Source organism: Peromyscus maniculatus, chromosome 3 (genome assembly GCF_049852395.1).
Source record: "Peromyscus maniculatus bairdii isolate BWxNUB_F1_BW_parent chromosome 3, HU_Pman_BW_mat_3.1, whole genome shotgun sequence".
Classification (NCBI taxonomy): Eukaryota; Metazoa; Chordata; class Mammalia; order Rodentia; family Cricetidae; genus Peromyscus; species Peromyscus maniculatus.
This window is the reverse complement of record NC_134854.1, coordinates 64,981,728-65,002,728: the sequence shown is the minus strand read 5'-3', so window position 1 is coordinate 65,002,728 and position 21,001 is coordinate 64,981,728. Positions and strand designations below refer to the sequence as shown.

The window sequence follows — 21,001 nt, the reverse complement described above, 5'->3', positions numbered from 1 at the left end:
TTTATCAAGTGACACCACCATCTAATTCAGTTACCTCTTTGCAGGTGGACTTTCACACAGCCACTCACACGTTTACCTTGTGGCAGTTTCTGCTTGGGCTAGCGGTCCAGTTCACATTTTTATATGAACAAAATGCTCAGACAGTTTCTAATGTGCATTTTCAACATAGCTGCATTATTTTATAACTACCAGGCCTACCAACTGTGGGGCACAAAATGCTATAATCCATGCCCGCTTTTCTTCTGGGAGAAAAGCAAGGACACACACGATGGGGGAGCTGCTGGAGCTGCACTGGTCATGGACCCTGGGAGAGGTGCTGTGATGACCAAGGAACGGAGGACGCTGAGCTATCCCAGGCTGCAGGACAGCCTGCACTGGGGGTGTCCAGTCTTCGTTAGAGTAGTCTCCAGCAACCACTGGTTAACTATGAGGAGCAAAATGGGCAACTGGTCAAAGTATCATAGTTAATGTACACTTTCTGCAGGAGATAGACTTAGGCCTGGCCCTTAACTTGTCAGGTGGATATTGACTATTTCCATCTTGTCTCCTATATAGCTATTCTATAGCTATTGCTCTGGACAGAGGACAAAAGAGGGGACTCAGAATTTTCAGAACATTTATCTACCATTTCCTAAAGCTCTCCAAGCCTCCAATGTTATATATACATGGGGGGGTATGCTAGTCTATTTTAATGTTGAAAAATTATAAACTAATGTCTGGCACATAGTAGGCACTCAGAACAGGTAGTTACTTCACCCCTTTGCCAACATGGCAGTGTGCACCTTTAATCCCAGCACTCTGGAGGCAGAGGCAAGTGGGGTTTTATTTGATAAAGGAAATAGCTAGGCTTTCTCTTGGCTTAAGTAAAGAGGATAACAGGTTTCTATCTACTAAATTAGACCTCATCCCTAATTTAACAAGCAGGCTTTCCACATGTGATATTGAACATCTACCATCTCAGCATTCTGGAAGCTGAGGCAGGAAGATCGAGAGTTCGAGGCCAGCCTGGGCTGCCTTTAAGCCACCCTCAAAAACAACAAAATGAACCAACCAAATAAACAACCCCCACCCCCGAAAAAAAGGCTATGGGACTGCCAAGGTGGCCAGTGGGATTAGGAAACACGGCCAGCCTCATAGATTCAAGCTTTCCTCCCTGTTGGCATGTGCATGGCTATAGACCTACCTCTGGAATAAAATTATGGCTTCGCACTAGGGAGTCAAAGACCCTTTATTATTCCATAATCCCCACTCGCTGCTCTAGGAAAGCAGGCCAACTTAGGCTATTTCCAGTTCAATAACCAACTTTCTCATTCATGATCTTCTAATTCTCACGGGCACTCTGGAAGCACTTGAGGGAACTTGAAAAAATAAAATCCATTCTCTGTCACAGAGCAATGAAGCCATGCCAGATACTTTTAAGTATTTCCTAAGCCCCCCAGGTCATTCTCATGTTCAGCCACAAACAAACCAGTGCAACAGTCATTTGTACATCTCCCTGTCCTTACCCCACGAGATCATACAAGAAAATGAAAACCCTAAATCCTACTAGCTAATAACGTAAGCATGGTTTAATTATTTTTGGTAACTGTGTTTATCCTGTTTATTCACTGAGGTTGGCTGGTAGATATTGCATTTCTTAGCCTATTTTTAATTTTTTAAAATTTTAAACTAGAAGCCAAGAATTGATCGGCCTATATTAGTTCATGTACATCCTTAATTTTGAATTCTGCTTGGTTTGGTTAAACAAAACCAAGTCTCCAGGAATGTGCTTGCTACCTTCCTGACCTGATATTCTCCATATATTTATTTATATTTATGAATATTACATAGTATGGATATAATGTGGTAGTAAAAGCTTATAATCTCAGCCCTTGGGAGGTGAAGACAGGAAGATCAGGAGTTCAAGGTCATCCTTGGTTATATGTCAAGCTCAAGACCATGCTGGGCTACTTGAGATTATGTCTTTAAAAAAAGTTTTCTTAGCCGGGCAGTGGTGGCGCACGCCTTTAATCCCAGCACTCAGGAGGCAGAAGCAGGCGGATCTCTGTGAGTTTGAGGCCAGCCTGGTCTACAGAGTGAGTTCCAGGAAAGGCACAAAACTACAGAGAAACCCTGTCTCTGAAGTTTTCTTGCCAGGCAGCTTTGTTCCACACCTTTGATCCCAGCACTCTGGAGGCAGAGGCAGGTGGATCTCTGTGTTCAAGGACAGCCTGGGCTACTGAGCAAGTGCCAGGACTACCCAGAGAAACCCTGTCTTGGAAAAAAAAAAATTTCTTGGGAAAGTTGCAACCCTGGAGCTATTGTTACAGGAGGTTATGAACACCCAAAATAGATGCTGGGAACAAAACTCTGGTCCTCTGCAAGAGCAGGACCCTAACTCCTAAACCCCAGACCTATTTTTTAGGGCAATTTCAAGATTGTATTATAAATACTGCTTTGCTAATAAGTACAAACCAGCATAGTTCAGTGAAGTTTTATCAAGCCCTTTATTTGGAATGCAACAACTGAGATGAGAACTTGGGAATCACTGTTTTTGAGGCTGTTCTGATGAGACAGTAGTGTTCTGCCTTCCTTGGTGGTCTTAGGCCTGATATGGAGGGGACATTTAATCTACCAAGTTGACCAAAGCTGTCAAATATCTATGACTGCGGTCAATTTTATAAAAGGAGGCTGGGGGTGTGGCTCAGTTGGTAGAGTGATTGTCTATCATGCACAAAGCTCTGGGTTTGATCCCCAGCACTTGGTAAAACCAAGGAGAGGCAGGAGCAGAAGTCCAGAGAAATCTAGGCTACAAACCAAGTTTGCGGCCAGCCTGGGATATATGAAACCCTGTCTCAAAAAAGCAAAAAGAAAAAGGAGAAAATGTGGGCTGGGGGCACTGAAGAGTCAGGCATGGTTCACTCATCTGTAATCCCTTCTCTAGGGAAGCTGAGCCGAGACTGTGAGTTTGAGGCCAACTGGGTTATACAGTGAGACTTTGTCTCTAATAAACAAACAAAAACAGGAGCAGGGTCAGAAAAGGACACCACCTCTCCCTCCCTTGACTTCAGGTGGCAAATGACTCCTTTCACAAGACAAATGGCATCTTCCAGGTATTTTGAGCAAGGACACTAAGCGGTCTTATGATAGTATTGGTGAAATAGAAATATTTGAAGAAAGCTCGATAAGCATTAAACAGAGATTCTGTCCCCTCTGGCAGCACTAAACTGCTGTATGGTTCCCATTCCTGGACACATTTATGAGGTTCACAGATCCTGGTACAGGAGCCAGAGGAATTTTACTGCTGACTGTAGCTGACTGAGTCAGAATGAGCATGGGAAAAGGAACTGGGCCAGATTTCCCAATTATAGAACCTAAACTAAGAAAAACTGAGAAATATCTAAAAGAATATATTTTAAATTCTTTTTTTTTCTTTTTTTTTTTTGAGACAGCGTTTCTTTGTGTAGCCTTGGCTGTCCTGGAACTAGCTCTGTATACCAGGCTAGACTTGAACTCACAGAGATCCATCTGCCTCTGCTTCCAGAGTGCTGGCATTAAAGGTGTGTCCCACCACTGCCCTAAAATTCTTTGTTTTAAAACAGTGGTTTAGCAAAGTCCAGCTTTGACTTCATGAAAAGCAACAGAATGAGCCAGCCATGTGGGACTGGACAGGGAAATCAAGACTCCCGAGGGGATGGAACTTGGTTCTCACACTGTCAGCAGCTGTCACTCCTTAATTGTGGTGTCTTTCTTTTGGAACATGGGAAACTGAGGATTGCTTACGTCTGTATTAATCAGCATGGTGCCCCAATATGTTTACTGCCAACCTAATTACAGAATCTGCTTTTGAAGTTTAAAAAACAAAACAAAGTGGTTTAGAGCACTTGTTGCTCTTGCAGAGGACCCAGGTTCAATTCCCAGCACCCACACAGTGGCTTGCAATCATTCATAACTCCAATTCTAGGGAATCTTGACACCCTCTTCTGACCTCTGCAGGCACCAGGCACATACATGATGCACACACACACCTGCAGGCAAAACACTGACACATAAAATAAAATCTAAAAAAAAAAAATTAAGAGGAGGAAAAAGAAAAATCAAGTGAGAATCAGAGCCAAATGGGGTTGTAGCATCAGAAACTTATGTGGGCTGGTGGATGTAGAAAATAATCAGTAAGAGATAATACTAAATTTATGAAAAAGATGGTAGCAAAAGGCTGAGCCAGCTAGGGGTCATGTACTTCTGTGGGCAATCTTTTTTATTTTTTTTTTAAACAAAAGATGTTTGTTTTTATGTGTATGAGTGTTTGGCCTACATGTATATATATATGTACCACATGTATGTCTGGTGTCTGTAGAGGCCAGAAGACAGGACCAGATCCCTTGAAACTGTAAAACTGTAAGCCACCATGTGGGTGCTGGGAACTGAACACCAGTCCCCTCCCCCTTTAAAAACAGGGCTTTCCTATGTAACCTAGGCTGGCCAGGGCCCCTCAGCAATCCTCCTGCTCCAGCTTCCCAAGTGCTAGGGCAACAGGTGTGAACCATCACACCTGGCTAGACCCTGGCTCTTAACACTTCCATTTCCAGTGCAGCCTGGCTTTGTGATCACCTTTCAGGTTGGTTCTGTAAAATGTTGTGTCATGAGTTCTTAAGCCCTACCACATCTGAGATACAGGAAGCATTCCCACTACCTTATAAGGAAACAAGGTCTTCAGAAGGTAAAATAATGTTATATTACTTGAGACTTGAATCTAGTTCTGACATCAGAAGCTCTGCTCCTAGCCATTAATACTATACTGATGATGATGAGCATTGAGTCCCTATACCCTCCTTAGCTCCACCTCCAATCTGATGTATGTGTTTGTGTGTGTGTGTGTGTGTGTGTGTGTGTGTGTGTGTGTGTGTGTGTGTGTGTGTTATACCAGAGGACTTTGGGAGTCATTGCTCAGGAGCCACTGACTGACTTTGTTCTTTGAGACAGGGTCTCTTATTGACCTGAGACCAATTAAGCCAGGCTGACAGGCCAGCAAGAGCCTCCCCAGTGCTGGGATTCAAGCCCATGATGGCATTGGTCCTGTTTTTTTTTTTTTTTTTTTCACGAGTTCTAGGGATTAGACTAAGGTACTCATGCTTGTATAGCAAGCACTTTACTGAGATATCACTCCATTCCCTAATTTTGAACTCCTAATTATCTTGTTTATAGGAACCTGAAACTTGCCAAAAGAACAGCCTATTGTATACACCCCATATGATAAGAGACTACCCCTTTGCTACAGAGAACCAGGGTGAAATGAGCAGTCAAAAATATTCATCTAATGACACATGCCTTTAATCCCAGAACTTGGGAGGCAGAGGCAGGAGGATCTCTGAGTTCAAGGCCAGCTTGATCTACAGAACAAGTTCCAGGACAACCAAGGTTATATAGAGAAACGCTGTCTCAAAAAACCAATATATATGTATGTATGTATATATATGTGTGTATGTATATGTGTGTGTGTGTATCCAAATAGATATGTACATGTATATAACAATATCAGGTCCTCATCTGAAAATGCCTCATTGCTAGTCAAGCAGCTGCAGAGGCTGCTTTTTGTTGTCTAAGGAGCTAAGGCATAAGAAGAGGGGAGGAGTGTTCTGTCTCAAGAAATATGACATAAACTTGGGATTTCCAACCCATTGACATGAACTTAGGTACTTTTTTCAGTGAGACTTTTTGAGACTGAAATAATACTTGTTATTGTCTCATAAGTCAGGGGGACTGGCTGAGATAGATATGGATATCATCTCAAGAGAAGCCTAGGGGAGCCCCTACTGGAAATTTTGTAGTTTATTAATGAAGGAAGTGATGTAGAGCATGGCTCTCTCTGGAGTTCATGACTAAGGTGTTTCCATTATCAAATGCCAAGTAGGAAGGGATCCAATCTTCTTTTACTTTATAAACAATTGACCAACTTACATTTATTTTCATACTGTGGCTGAACCAGAGGCTCATTCAGTGTTGACAATGAAAACTCCAGAAAGTAAGAGTAAATCTGGTCAGAGCCATCTCCTGGATGCACTCTGAGGAAGTGTTTTTGTGCCATCATCCAGGGGACAGACAGTTCAGTAGGACATTTCTGGAGTTTCCTCTTCCCTACAGGGACTGGTCATGAGCACTAGGCCCCAAATGCCTCTTTAATTCCAGGGTTAAATGTATAGTTTCTCTCAAGACACCAGGTAGACAAGGAGATTCTACCTGCTGAAAATTTCTGTTGGGCTTTCCATTTCCAATGAGCCACTTTTGAATCTTTGACAAACAAATGGGTTCTACTTGATAGGAGACTGAAGAATGGGAGAACTAACTATATAACAACTGAAGTCCCTACTTTGAGCCACACTAAGGATTAGCACTGATTCCATATGCTTCCAAGTTTCTGGAATGGCCCTGCCATTTTATTTGGTTTTATGGCTCTTGTTTGGTTGGTATTTGAACTACATTCTCTTTTAGCCAGTTTAGACCCCTGCTGGCTATGGCTCCTGACAGAACAGGCATTGGGATCCGTTGGCAGCACTCTGGTACATAGGCCTCTCATTAACTTTTGTGTCCTTGGTAAATGTGTTAAGTTCAGATGAACTTCAGATGCTATCTAGCCCCACACCAAAGCTTCAGTGGGTATCTTCTCTTCAGCTCTAGCAAATGCTTCCCTCACCCTGAGGATAATGCCTTGATTCCTTCTTTTTCAGGTGCAAATCTCACATTCAAGTCCCTAATGGGTCATTAATGAAGCTGGAACCTGATTTGGGCATTTCAGAATTTCCAGGTTTTCCTGTGGGATGGTCCAGATTCTTCTGGCTAAGCTCTTTATCCCAATATGCCACAGTTCTGCCATCATCTGTCTTATCTATCCCCTGGGGATTTTCACTGCCTACAGGCTGAAAGTTATGACAGCAGACCAGGTCTTACATACAATTCTTATGTTTCCCAGGACCCTTGGTATTATTAATGTCACTAAACAGTGTTTCCTATATGTGATGATCCTGAAGAGCAGCATGTTCAGGCAGAACTTTGGCAGGAACACAGTAACTAGGCAAACACCATTTCCTACTGTGGGTACACTAACTATGCAGACTGAAGGTTAGGCCTCGTAATCAGGAGAAAGCATTCCCTTCCTTATCCAGAAAGTACCATGTCTAAACAGTTCTAGATCTCATTCTAGACATTACAGAAGACTCTGGAGGGAACACAGGAGTGTGGGATAAACAGCTCCTGTCCCAAATTATAGGGCTTCTACATTCTCTATCTTCTACTTCAGGACCCACTAAGAGCAGAACAAGACAAGCTGACTTCCACCAAGTTTCTACATGCGTTTCTCTGCTTTGGTTTTTCTGCCTCATTTGACTTTGTTTGGACAGAAGCCAAAGGCAGGACAGGATTTTGGCAGAGAAGAACTGTATCGCAAGATTCTTCTTTCTTTTTAGAAAGTTTCTGGAGGCCCACCTTTTCTTTTTAACAGCCTCATTTTGGTGATAAAAATGTGAGAGCTGAAATAGGAAGAGGACACATAGCTGGTTACACAGACACTCAGGAATAGAACTAGGCTCAGATGCTTTCAGAGGACCAAGAGTGCCCAAGAACAGAATGCATAGTAGCCATGACCCCTCAAAGTACAACAGATGAGCATGACAGTACATGCTTTTAATCCCAGCAGTCTGGATGCAGAGGCAGGCAAGTCTCTGAGTTCCAGGCCAGCCAAGGCTACACAGTGAAGCCCTGTCTAACAACTACCACATCAAGTTGGGTGGTGGTGGCGCACACCTTTAATCCCAGTGCTTGGGAGGCAGACGCAGGTGGATCTCTGTGAGTCTGAGGCCAGCCTGGGTTACAGAGTGAGTTCCAGGATAGGCTCCAAAGCTACACAGAGAAACCCTGTCTGGAAAAATAAAAAAAAAATTACCAATCAGGTTAGACAGATATGATGTATAATTCTCAGTGACTGAGGAGGGGTTTCATTCTGTTCACTGTCAGTGGGGTAAAGCAAGCAGGGATGCAAATCCTTTCCTTAAGAGCATCACATTTACAATACTGCTATTATATTACTGAGGGAACAAAAGCCCTGAGCTCAGCAGCACTTGCTAGAGTGCTTGATGCATTGAAGTGATGATTTTTGCTGCTAAGGATTGTAAAGAAAATCAGGTTGGGCATGGTGGTGCACCCAGAACATGAGGCAGAGACAGGAAGATCTCTGTGAGTTCAAGGTCAGCCTGGTCTATGAAGCAAGTTCTAGGCCAGGATACATAGAAAGACGAGAGAGAGAGAGAGAGAGAGAGAGAGAGAGAGAGAGAGAGAGAGAGAGAGAGAGAGAGAGAGAGAGAGAATGAATGAGAATTAAACACCAGAAATGGAAAAACATGATCATCGGCTTGGAAAAGAGAAGGGATAAATTGATAGAAATGACTCTAAACTCATGATTCAGGTAGATTTTTAGGCTCTGCTATCACTGTTGTGCCTGGGATCTCTGGGATCTTTAGCTCCTACCTGGAGAAAAAACTCTTCTCCTTATTTTCTAACCAGGGCTGTGGTAAAGTTCTCTACCCTTTTAAAAGCTGCTACAAGAGTCAGAATGTTTCAAATCAAGCTAGTAAAAGCTAAGAACTGTCCCCTTCAATAAGCTATTGAAGTCAGATTTCTTGTTCACCAACATTAAACAAAATGTATTAGCAGACAGAATCTAGGCCTAGGAAGGCAGCCTCACTCACCATGTTTCAGGAGAAGGTGACTACACAGGTATGAACAGAGCTTAGCTGGTTTCAGAGACACATTCCCCTAACAGTCATCCCATCACTGGGGAATTAAAGACAGGCCTCAGGCTTGGGGGGCTCTTTCCATGCACCTGTCTCTACCTAGAGGCAGTCTACTCTCACTCTGCCATCCTGACAGAATGATCAGAAGCAAAATCTTGCTTCCCAAACTGCTTTTGTGGTATCTGGAAAGACATGGGTGCTGACTTCTCTTCCAGTTTTCAAAATAAGGTATTCTTGTACTGTTGTGGACTTCCAAAGCACAGGTATGTCTCTAGTTGAGTGTAGACACCCCCAAATTCCTCTATGTACCAGATAATTACTATGGGTTGTGGAGCTTGTCAGCTTTTTCCTGGACCTTCCACTCTGCTGTGAACATAAATAACCAACGGGCCACAGATCTACAAAACCACCCCTCCACTCCCTTCCCCATACCACTGACTAGATTCTAGGCCCTCAGTGCTAACACCTAGGCCAGAGGTTTCCAGGGCAGTTAAGAGTGGACCAGGTGGGTCTGGTGGCTGTGCGGAAGGGTCCCTATCACCCGCACAGCCTCCACCGTGACCGGTCCGCAGGTGGTCCTTGAGCGTCTGCTTGTAGCGGAAGCTCCTTCCGCACAGTGCGCAGGGGTAGGGCCGCTCGCCTGTATGGATGCGCTGGTGCTTTATGAGGTGGTGTTTGCGGATGAAGCTCTTGCCACAATGCGGACACTGGAAAGGCCGCTCACCTGTGTGCAGCCTCCGGTGGTTTAACAAGTGTTCCTTACGCATGAAGCTCTTGCTACAGTCTGTGCACGGGTAGGGACGCTCGCCTGTGTGGATCATCTGGTGACGAATCAGTGCAGAGTGGCCATTGAAGTCAATGCCACACTGAGGACAGGAGAAGGGGCGCTCCTGTGCATGCCCCCTCTGGTGCAGCAGGAGACTGATCTTCAGGCTAAAGCTACGACCACACTGTGGGCAACGGAAGGGCCTCTCGCTAGCATGAGCTCGTCGATGGCTGGTGAGTCGCGCCTGGTCAGCGAACCGCTTGGGACAATCAGGACAGGGGAAAGGGCGCTCAGTGCTGTTGTGGACCCGAAGGTGGTATGTGAGTCGTGAGGGGTGAGTGAAGGTCCGGGAGCAGTGAGGGCAGGTGGGTGGTGTTTCACTGGCATGGTCCTGGGAGGTGCTACCGAGGTCCACCTGTGGGGCAAAGTGCTTGGGACACTGGGCACAGGTTAAGGGGTGTTCGGCAGCATGGCTACATTGATGTGTCATTAACATGTCTTGGTTGAGACTCTTGCCACAATGGTGGCATGAGAACATCTGCTCTCCAACTGGAGGTGGGAGTGGGTAGCTTCCTAACTGAGTAAAAGTCACTTGTCCCTCTGAGGCTTCAGGCAGGTCAGTGGCTGTGCGTCCAAAAGGTGCCATGGGTGCACACTGCTGGCTCTTGAAAGTTACGTCTGAAAAAGCATCCTTGGCTGCTGGTGGTGGGGGTGCAGGGAAGGCTACTGGAACTTCAGGACACAAGGAGGCTCTAGCAAGGTCTTCGGCTTTGATGACAAGTTCTTCATCTGAAAGAAGGGACTCAGAGTTATCTCACCAGTACCTCTCACATTCCAACCAGTTCTAGCAGGTTGTTCTAAGCAGGTAACTGCTCAGATAAGCTCAGGGAAGGGCTCTCATTATTAATACGGTCCCTGTACACGGGGTGCCAAATCATTACAAATGTAAGACTGTACTGTGATGCTCCGTTTTGAAAAGGAATAACCTTGGCACCAATCTTCCCCATATTATTTTATGTTTCACTTCTACTCAGTAACTTTATCCATTGCCTGGTGTGACAGGGCCTAACTCACCTCTTTACTTCCATTCTACATTTTATGAGATAAACCCTTCCAGAGTCAGCTGACTGTCCTACCAGAAATAAGAACACATTTCCACCGCTGTGTCTTTGGTCATTCTGTGTTCTCCCTTTTCCAGGATGCTTCCCATCTCTCCCCCTGTCTTCCCAAATCACAGTCAAGTTAAACTAGTCAACCTTTTAGGTCCACTCTTCCCTCACACTCTTTTACTGGGGGGAGGGGGGAGGGCGTGAGATGGGTTTCCTGTATCTCAGGCTGGACTCACACTTGAGTCTAGCCCTGAACTCAAGTGCTGGGACTACAGGTTGGCTTTACACATACTTGGTTATGCGGTATCTAAATACCTAAACTAAAACTGGTATGTTTTCTAAACCCCAAATATCTTTTAGTCATTCATCTAACTCACTCCCATGCACCTAATGACAAGTCTAGATTGGTAAGTATGTCCGTGGTATAAACTTTCTAAAGAGCAGAAACCGTCATATTTCTCACTTCCCAGAGTCTAGAGAAACATAGGGCACAGCATAGACTAAAAAGCAAAATCAAAAACAAACAAACAAACAAAAAACACCAGGTTCTATTATGCTATATAAACAGTTGAGTCCTTTCTGATCTTGAGATTCTCTCCTATAAATTACACTGTTTATCTTGTGGAGGGGGACATGTGCATGCTACACATGCGGAGGTCAGAGGACAGCTAGTGAAGCTTGTTCTCTCCTTCCACCATGCGAGTCTTAGGAAATCAAACCTACATGGTCAGGCTTGGTAATAGGTGCCTTTACCCACTAAAGCCATCTCACTGGCCGAGATTCTCTTATTGTTCAAGAAGTAAGTCGCAGCTGGCCCTAACTCTCATTATAGAAGGAACATTTGTTTCTTTGTCTATCACTATTTTTCCTTTTACTGAGGGAAAATATTTCCACTTTCACTCCTCCAACACTTTTGCCCATTTCTCTCTACCCTACTCTCCAGTTTTGTTCTATTCTATTTTGACTGATTGATGACTGAGACAGAGTCTTGTTGTATAACCCTGATTGGCCTAGAACTTACTGTTTCTAGGCAATCCTAGACCAGGCAATCCTCCTGCTTCTGCTTCCTGAGTGCTGGGATTACAGGCTACCATGCCTGGCTCTATTCTATCTATCCTTTCTAAGTGATCTTCAGATACTCTGTTTTTCTAGTTTCCATCTTTTATTCATTTCTATACACTATTATTCTTCCTCTAACAATCCTGTCTTCTTTTTTTAAATGTAGTGCTAAAGACTGAACCCAGGGCTTTGTACGGATATACCCAGCCCCAACAATTCTTATTTGCATGTAAGAGTATGGTTTCTGGGCTGGTGAAATGGCTCAGTGGGTAAGTGCATTTGCCATCAAGCCTGACAACCTGTGTTCAATCTCTGGGACCCACACAGTAGAAGAAGAGAACCAGCTCCCACACCCTGTCACCACATGTACCTCCCCACACACTAACCTTGGTGGCCTTTTGGTTTCATTTCTAACTTGGCTGACCATTATCTTTCTTTTCTTCCTCTCTGCTCCTTGTCTTTCTAGCACCTTGTCGGCTGCATTCTTTAGTCACTCCTAGTGTGAGCTGAATATGAACGTCTCTGGTCCCTCTGTTACTCACCAGCATAGGAGGAGCCTTTGTACAGGTCATTCTCTTTGGACTCCTGGGGGACTCCAACCTGAGGCTCCTCCTCTTGTTTAATCCAAGACAGAATATCTGAGGTTGAAAGGCCAGGCTCTATTTGTGGAGAAAAAGAGAGAATGGTTTTTGGGGACTTGAATCAGAAGGCAAAATTGGGCTGGAGAGTTGGTCCAGTGGTCAAGGAACTTGTTGCACTTGCAGAGAACCTAGGTTTGATTCCTAGCACATAACCATTTGTAATTGTAGTTCCAGGGGATCCAATGGCCTCTTAAAACCTTATTGGGCATGCAGTTCACATACATACATGCAGGCAAAACATTCATACACATAAAATAATAAATAAATATGTTTAAAAGGTAACATAATCATGTTCATTTGTTGAACATGACATTATTAATTTTTTTGGCTTTTTTTTTTTTTTTTGAGACAAAGTTTCTCTACATAACAGTCCTGGCTGGTCCTGGAACTTGCTTTGTAGACCAGGCTGGCCTTGAACTCACAGAGATCCACCTGCTCCTGCCACCCAGTGCTGAGATTAAAGGTGGGTGCCACCACCGCCAGCTTGACATTGTTAAGCTTGTACTTTTTTCTTTTCTTTTGCTATGTAGCTTTGGCTGGCCTTGAACTCACAGAGATCTACCTGCCTCTGCTTCTGAAGTGCTGGGGTTCAAGGCGTGCACCACCACATCTGTTTAAAGTTACTTCTTATTTTTTTTTTTTAAAGACATAATCTCCGGCCAGGTAGTGGTAGTGCACGCCTTTAATTCTAGCAGTCAGGAGGCAGAGGCAGGTAGATCTCTGAGTTCAAGGCCAGCCTGGTCTACAGAGTGAGTTCCAGAAAAGGCTCCAAAGGAAAAAAAAAAAAAAGAAAAAAAGAAAAGGAAAAGGAAAAAAAAGTCATAATCTCATGTAGCCCAGATTGGCCTCAAACTTGTTATGTTGCCAAGGAAGACATTGAATACCTCATCTTCCTGTCCCCATTCTACCTGTAGTGCTGAGAATATAAGCTTGTACCATCATGTCTGTTAAATGTGAGTATAAAAGCCATTATTTCTGATGAACAGAATTTCATTCATTTGGGACTTTCTCTTCATAGCCACCAGTCCTCTACACTTTCATATATTTTTTAAATCACACTTTTATTTAGTGTGTGTGTGTGTGTGTGTGTGTGTGTAAGCTTACAGCAAATCCTGTAGTGGTTGATTCTCTATTTTCACTCTGTGGGTTTGGGGATCAAGTTCAGAGCACCAGGCTTGGCAGCATGTACCTTTACCCACTGTCTCAATGGCCCTACCCCTCTTTCTTTCTTTTGGTGGGGAAGGGAGACAAGGTCTCAACTCATAGCCCTGGCTGGCCTAGAACTTCCTATGTAGACCAGGCTAGCCTTAAACCCCCAGAGATCCATCCGCCTGCCTCTACCACCACACCCCTCCCTTTTCTTTATATATACATGTATATACAAAATCAAGGAAGGAACAAATATAAGGATGGACTTAACTTACTAGCTTTGTTTGTAGCTCACAGTAGGAAATAGGAAAAGCAGGTTGCTGTCCATGCCCAAATCTGCACATTCTTCCTATCTCTTCCCCACAGCAGATAGTCCTTGGGCCGTATTCTTATTTAACCTTTTCTTTCTGCTCTGGGCACAGTTACATTCCACTAGTTCCTGGCTGATTTAAAAGAGGGAGCTGGAGAAATGGCCCCAGAGTTGGGAACACTGGATGCTCTTCCAGAGGACTTGGATTCAATTTCCAGCATCTATATGGTATGTCATAACTATCTGTAACTCCAGTCCCAGGGGATCCAGTGCCCTTTTCTGCCCACCATGGGCAGTGCACACATGTGGTACACCAACAAACATTCAGACAAAAGACCCATACACATAAAATAAAAATAAAGGTAAAGCACTAAAGAAGCAGAGGCAGGCAGATCTCTGTGAGTTCAAGACCAGCATGGTATACATAGTGAGTTCCAGGACAGCTAAGCTGCATAGAGAGACCCTATCTCAAAAAAGAAGAAGAAGAGGAAAAAGAGGAGAGAGGGTGAGAGGGATGGTGGGAGGGTTGGGTGGAAGTGGGGGCGGGGTAGAGATTTTTAAGAAGACACTGAAAAGCTTAACATGTCTATAATCCTAGCACTTGGGAGCTGGAGGTAGAAGACTGTGAATTTGAGGCTATGATGAATTTCATAGCTGGAGAACATAAAAAGACTCTGTCTCAAGAAACAAAACAATTAGTATAATAGTTAGCTATTTTTATTTGCAAGAAATAAAACTATAAGTAATCTATGAGGTCTTGGAAGAACTAACTATAGAGAGCTTGACTCATTTTCTGGATATTAGCAGCTTTCTACTAGCCCAAAAAAGGGCATCCTAGGCCTGGGATGAAATATCAAGCACACAGAGTATGTGTGTGAGGGAAAGTGGAAGAGGGAGGAAGACACACACACACACACACACACACACACACACACACACACACGGGGGCGGGGGGGGGGGAATGATGAAGCCCTTTTTGGGGGAGAGTTCTTTCAAAATGAATCCTTAAATCCTAAAGGACTTTACATCTCTCCCAAAGTTCTAAAAACAGCGACCTGTGCCATTTAATAATAAATATAAGGATCAATATAATGGCACACACCTACGGGCCCTTGGGAAGGATGGTAATTGCTAATCAGTTATCATTGCTTTTTTATCTTTTCAGTGGATATGACTACAAAGAACACAACATTTAGAAAAAGAAAAACATCATGATTTCATTTTAATATTTTGGATTCATATTTAAGATTACTGGGTGTGATGATCAGCTTTAATTGTCAGTTTGACACAGCCTAGGAAGAATCTTAATAAGGGACTGTCTACATTGGGTTAGCCTGTGGTCATGCTGAACCAACAAGAGAGCAATCATGAGAGTGTGCATGCATGCATTCACTTCTTTCTGCTCTCTGCTACGGATGTGATGTCACTGGTTACTTTAAGCTCCACACTGCAGCTTCTCCACCTGATGGACTGCCACCTGAAATTGTAAGCTAAAATAAATGCTTTCTCCCCTAAATTGGGTTTTGTCAGGACATCTTATCATAGTAATAGAAATGAAACTAGATCAAGTAGTTAGCAGTCTTCTCCATTGAAAGGAACCAGGGCTCATTCCCCATGTCAGAAGGGAAATTCAGCACAGGCCGAGACTGTTCATCTTGATAAGGAACTGCCTGCAGGTATAGAGATCTGGAAAACTGTTCTTTATACACACAACACTTTGCCTACATTACAAGAGCATCTTACTGTGCCTCAGTTGCCAACAGTATGCTTTCTTCTGAGCACCTGTTTTCCTTTTGGGAATTTGTAATTTGAGTACTGTAAGTAGAGTAGGCCTGTGTGACAATCCTGTCTCAAAAAACCAAACAAAGAAAAAAAGAAAAAAAAAAACAAAACAAAACGAACACACTGTTGATCATTTTCAGCAAAAAAATGTACTGAATTAAATATATGCAAAAAATGAAAAATATGTATATCAAAAGAAAAAAACGGGGGAGGGGCTATCGCTCAGTGGTAGAGTACTTTATTAGCATGTATGAGGTACTGATGGGTAAAGGACAAGGTGATCATTGAACTCTCTCTAGTTGTTAAATATATTTAAAGTGTAAAATATTTTAGCACTGAATGGCTCTGAACATCTCTAAGCCATGCTTTCTTCATATTAAGGCCCCTTCTCTGACCGGAAAAGGAGCTTAAGAGCATATATCTTTCTCTTACCTTCACTGGCATCTGCAGGAATCTCACTCGCCTCTGGCCTTGGTTGGTCATCTGTACTGTGTTCTCCTGGTTGAATCTGAGATAAGACATCAGGTTGGTTCATGGCATAATCTAGGAAAGGAAAAATGGAAAGCAGGCATGACAAAGAGATAAATCAGTATGATAATCTCCAAGGCAGTGGAATGTTTGAGGTCCACAGTCAGGGAATTAATGTCTTTAGATCCTTTATCATTTCTCCTCATCTATCAACCTCAAACTATTTACAAGTTCCTCAAGAAAGCAGGTACAAGAAAATGAGAAAATTGCACATAGTAAGTTAGCTCTGTCCTTCTTTGGCTTAAAACTAGATTCTGAGGACAGAAGGACAGTGAGAATGAGGACACTGTAGGAACAGGGACTGTCTCAGCCCTCTTGGGACTGCTGGCACCTCGTTTAAAAGGTGCCAACTCAGCCTCACCCATGGAGATGAGAGACTCGTAGTTGCCCTTCATGATATTCTTGTAAAGTTCCTTTTGCCATTCTTCTAATTTTTCCCACTCTGGAGTGGAAAAGTAGATGGAGACATCATCAAATGCCACAGGCACCTAAAATTATAATCACATGGTTAGTCAGTCCCTCCCACACCATCCAGTCATTCAATAAATCTTTTCCTCCACTCATTAGCTACTTCACTTAATTTTTATAACCTCAAAGGGAGGTCAGTAAATATACCAGGGACAGTGAGATGGCTCAGTGAGAAAAGGATCTTGTCCTTGAGCCTTGTAACCTGAGTTCAACTACCACACCCCGTGGTAAAGGAGAGAAGTGCCTCCTATTTATCTTTGGGCCTTTACACATGTGCTGTGGTGCATTTGCACCCAGACACACACACACAAAATATAGATGTAGTCTAAAAAATACTTTAAAAATATTCTAAATTGGGCATGGTAGCACACACCTTTAATCCTAGAATTTGGGAGGCAGAGACAGGCAGGTCCTTGAATTTGCAGTCAGCTTGGTCTACAAAGTGAGTTCTAAGATAGTCAGTGCTACAGAGAAAACCTGTCTCAAACCAAACAGAATGTTAAATAGCTTATGCTGTTTTTCCTTGGGTTTTTAAATACTATTTTTATTAACTGAGAATTTTGTTTGCTTGTTTTGTTTTTTCAAGAGTTTCTCTGTGTAGTCCTGGTTGTCCTGAGTCTTGCTCTGTAGACCAGGCTGGCCTCGAACTCACAGAGATCCTCCTGCCTCTGCCTCTGTTTCCTGAGTGCTGTGCGCCACCACTGCCCAGCTGAAGTCTTAATCATAACCTTCACTCCTTCAATGTCTTATATGTTGATTTAGTTAACATAAACACGTGTCTATATAGTAACTGTACTTTATTTGCATATTCTTGGGCAGGGGTGTAGCTCAGTTGGTAGAGTATTTGCCTAGTCTGTATAAGATTGGGTTCAATTCCCACAACTACATAAGCCAGGTATGGTGATGTATTCTTGTAATCCTAGCACTCTGGAGGTAGAGGCACAAAGTTCAGTCATTCCTATCTAATGACTTTGAGGTCAGCCTGCCACATACGAACATCTCAAAAAAAAAAAAAAATACACATATTCTTTCATTCTCACATATTCTCACCACTTGACAATACAACTTCATGTTTTACATAGCTGTTCAACTTGGTCAAGTAGCAACTTGTAAAACTTGTAAAAGCAAGTTTCTTCAATGGGTTAAGGAGCTGTGGAAGGATTCTCATTAGGTTTTTGCCTCTGTTCTGATATGTTGGATCTAGAAATAGAAAAACTTTGATGTCAGCACCAGCCCCCATGACAAAGCAATTCTTGCCATTTGTGTTTGGATTTTTCTTTTAAAGAGCATGCAGAAACTGAGAAAGCCCCCTTCTCAAATGTATCTGGAATTATTTCTGCAAGTGTCTAGCTACATAGTGTAGGCTGGCTTCCAGTTCTCCATCCTCATTCCTTAGCCTCTCAAATACTGGAATTACAGGAATGCATTAACAACTTGCCTAGTATTTTGATTTTTGAATATGTTCACCTACTCTTTTCCTTTGGATGTCTTCCAAAGACATATACATAGCTCTTTCTCTTACTTTCTGTTTTCCACTCTGAGAGTTCTCATAGGAAAAGAAGGTCTAGGATGTGTCAAAGGCTGGCTTTATAATAGTCTTAAATGAAATGTTTTGTTTATTTTTTTTAATTTTTTTCAAAACAGGATCTCACTATGTAATCCTGGCTGTCCTGGAACTATGTATACTTGGTTGGCCCTGACCTCACAGAGATCTACCTACCTCTGCCTCCATGCCAATGCATGCGGCTCCAATTTTTTAATTTTTTTTTTTTTTTTTTTTTTTTTTTTTTTTTTAGTTTTTTCGAGACAGGGTTTCTCTGTGTAGCTTTGCACCTTTCCTGGAACTCACTCTGTAGACCTGGCTGGCCTCAAACTCACAAAGATCTGCCTGCCTCTGCCTTCCGAGTGCTGGGATTAAAGGCATGCACTACCACCGCCCGGCTTCCAATTTTTTAATTTTAATACGTGTTTTTTATTTATATATATGTGTGTATGTGCACATGAATACAAGTGCTCTTGGAGGCCAGAAGAGGGTGTCATATCCAGAAGTAAGAGGTACAGGTGGTTGTGAGTTACCTTATGTGGGTCCTCTGAGAAGTACTTTTAACTGTTGAACCATCTCTCCAGGCCCTCTAATTCTTCTTTATGGGCCTCTAAGACTTCCACTTTCTCCTATAGTCTGTTCAATTTGTATTTACGAAAAGATTTTCTCTCTAGTCCACTGCAACTCACTGCAGTTTGTCTTCAGCTTGACTGCATGTTTCTTCTCCGATTCATTCAGTCTGTGCTTTTCATTCAACCACTGTGTCTGTTTCTCTTTGGCTATCTTTCCAACTTCCAGTTACACTTTTTCAACGTGGCTTCTTAAATTTACCATCCCTGTTTATCCTCTTTACCATTTCCTTCAATATTTGGTTTGAGTTCAGCAATTAGGTCACCTAAATCCATAAGCTACCTAGTTACTGTTTTGGGTCAGAATTTTCATTGTTTTCCATTTTCAATGCATCTTCCATCTTCTGCATTTCAATGTTTGCAACTTGCTGCTGTTTAATCAACACTCTGAAGTTTCTTTCTGGCTAACTCTTACGCCATCTGGAAAGTCTACAATTTTTCTTCACACTGATTTTTTTCAGATCGCTTCCAGACATCACACTCCATTTTCATTTTCTCTAAATATACTAATATGTTTTCATATTGTAATTTTCCTTTCTTTTTGGGGGTAGGGTGGAGAGACAGCCATGGGTGCTGGGAATCAAACTCTTATATTTTCAGTTGTGAGCCTAGCCTTTAATACCTGAACCATCTCTCCAGCTCTCAAATTTGTTTTTCATTTATAAAATAAAGTACCACAATTTCTGATAAAAGTCTTCCTTTGTAGCACATATTTTACATATTAATTCATGATCTTTTTTCTTTTAAGAAATGGAGGATTTACTATGTTCCCAAGGCTGCTCTCAGACTCCTGAGCTCAGGTACACTGCACTGCCCTAAGCTCCCATTAAGAATGCTATGTAGAGCTGGGTGGTGGTGGCTGCAACAGGTAATCTCAGTACTGGGGAAGCAGAAGCAGGCCAATCCCCGTGAGTTCAGGGCTACACAGAAAAACCCTGTCTCAAAAAACCAAACCAAAGAAAACACAAAAAACTCACCATGTAGTATTTACCAGCTAATCTGAAAATTTCATTATCTGACTATCTATCCATTTCACCTTGAATCTTACTCCTCTCTCTTCCCAGTTCACATCTAGATCTTGTTACCTCCAGTTTTTTCTGTTGGTCGTATCTAGTTTGAATTTTTTTAAAGTTCATTAGTCAATTTATTTCTTGTTAATTTTATGTGATTTACTGACTTAAAAGATATTTTGTCTGGCAGTTCTAATTTTTGTTTTTTGTGATGCCTGGGGTCAACCCTAGGGCTTTCCACAGGCTATACAAATGCTTTACCACCGAGCTACATTCCAAGACTGTTTTGTAGCTTTTTGCCCCAAGCAGTTAGCCTATAATTTAGCTGACATTTTCAGTCATTAGAGAACAAACTCATTACACTCACAGTCTTTGAAGGACATTGTGGGTTGTTTTTTTAGAGATGGAGTATTTGTATGTAGTCCAGTCTGATCTAGAACTTGCTTTGTAGCCAAGGATGGCCTGTCTTCTGAGTGTTGGATTCTGGACGTGTGCCACCAACGCTCAGTCTCTTTGGATATTTTTCTACTTGAGCAACAGAATTTTTTTCAGCCCTAAATTCTGACACTTCAGCTTCTGAATATTATAATTCCTAGAAGACTTAAAAGTTATTCTACTCTATTTTATTATCTATTTTATTATTTATTTACTTAGTAATTGAGACAGTCACATGTAGCCCAGACTGGCCCTGAACTCCAGATCCTCCCATTCCACCTCTCAAGTACCAGAATGACAGGTGTATGTCACCATGCCCAGCTCATTGGTGGTTTACTGTCTCTTTTGTCTTCCAAAATTCATTTAAATTCTTTCTGGTATTCAGATTTGGGGATTTTGTTTTGTTTTCCTGTATTACAAACCCATTGCTGACCTCATGCCCTTACATGTGCTAGGTGAGGTCACTGGTGTGAAAATTCTGATTTAAGAAACCTAAGTCTGTGAAAGACACAAAAAATAAATAAAAATGAAGTTTAAAAAAAAAAGAAAAGAAACGTAAGTCCTAGTTGGCTGTGGTGGTATGGTGTGTGCTTTAACCTTTAATCCCAGCACTTGGGAGGCAGAGGCAGGCAGGTCTCTGTGAGTTTGAGACCAGCCTGAGCTACAGAGTGAGTTCCAGGACAGCCAGGGCTACAGGGAAATACCTGTCTCAAAAAACAAACAAACAAAAAACAAAAGAGAGAAAGAGAGAGAGAGAGAGAGAGAGAGAGAGAGAGAGAGAGAGAGAGAGAGAAAGAGAGAGAGAGAGAG

At 42.6% G+C, this 21,001-nt stretch overlaps 1 protein-coding gene across 3 annotated transcripts in view; it reads right to left on the bottom strand.

Moving 5' to 3' along the window:
* Window positions 1–1,786: 1,786 nt before the first annotated feature.
* Znf398 (zinc finger protein 398) overlaps window positions 1,787–21,001 on the bottom strand; it is a 33,575-nt gene continuing 14,360 nt past the window's right edge. For all 3 annotated transcript variants that reach the window (XM_006995422.4, XM_076566607.1, XM_076566608.1), the window contains 4 exons: window positions 16,468–16,594; window positions 16,011–16,121; window positions 12,239–12,355; window positions 1,787–10,317 (listed from right to left, as the gene is read on the bottom strand). In XM_006995422.4, coding sequence (XP_006995484.1) covers window positions 9,161–10,317; window positions 12,239–12,355; window positions 16,011–16,121; window positions 16,468–16,594 — 1,512 coding nt within the window. In that variant the 3' untranslated portion in view covers window positions 1,787–9,160. The remainder of the gene's footprint in view (window positions 10,318–12,238; window positions 12,356–16,010; window positions 16,122–16,467; window positions 16,595–21,001) is intronic.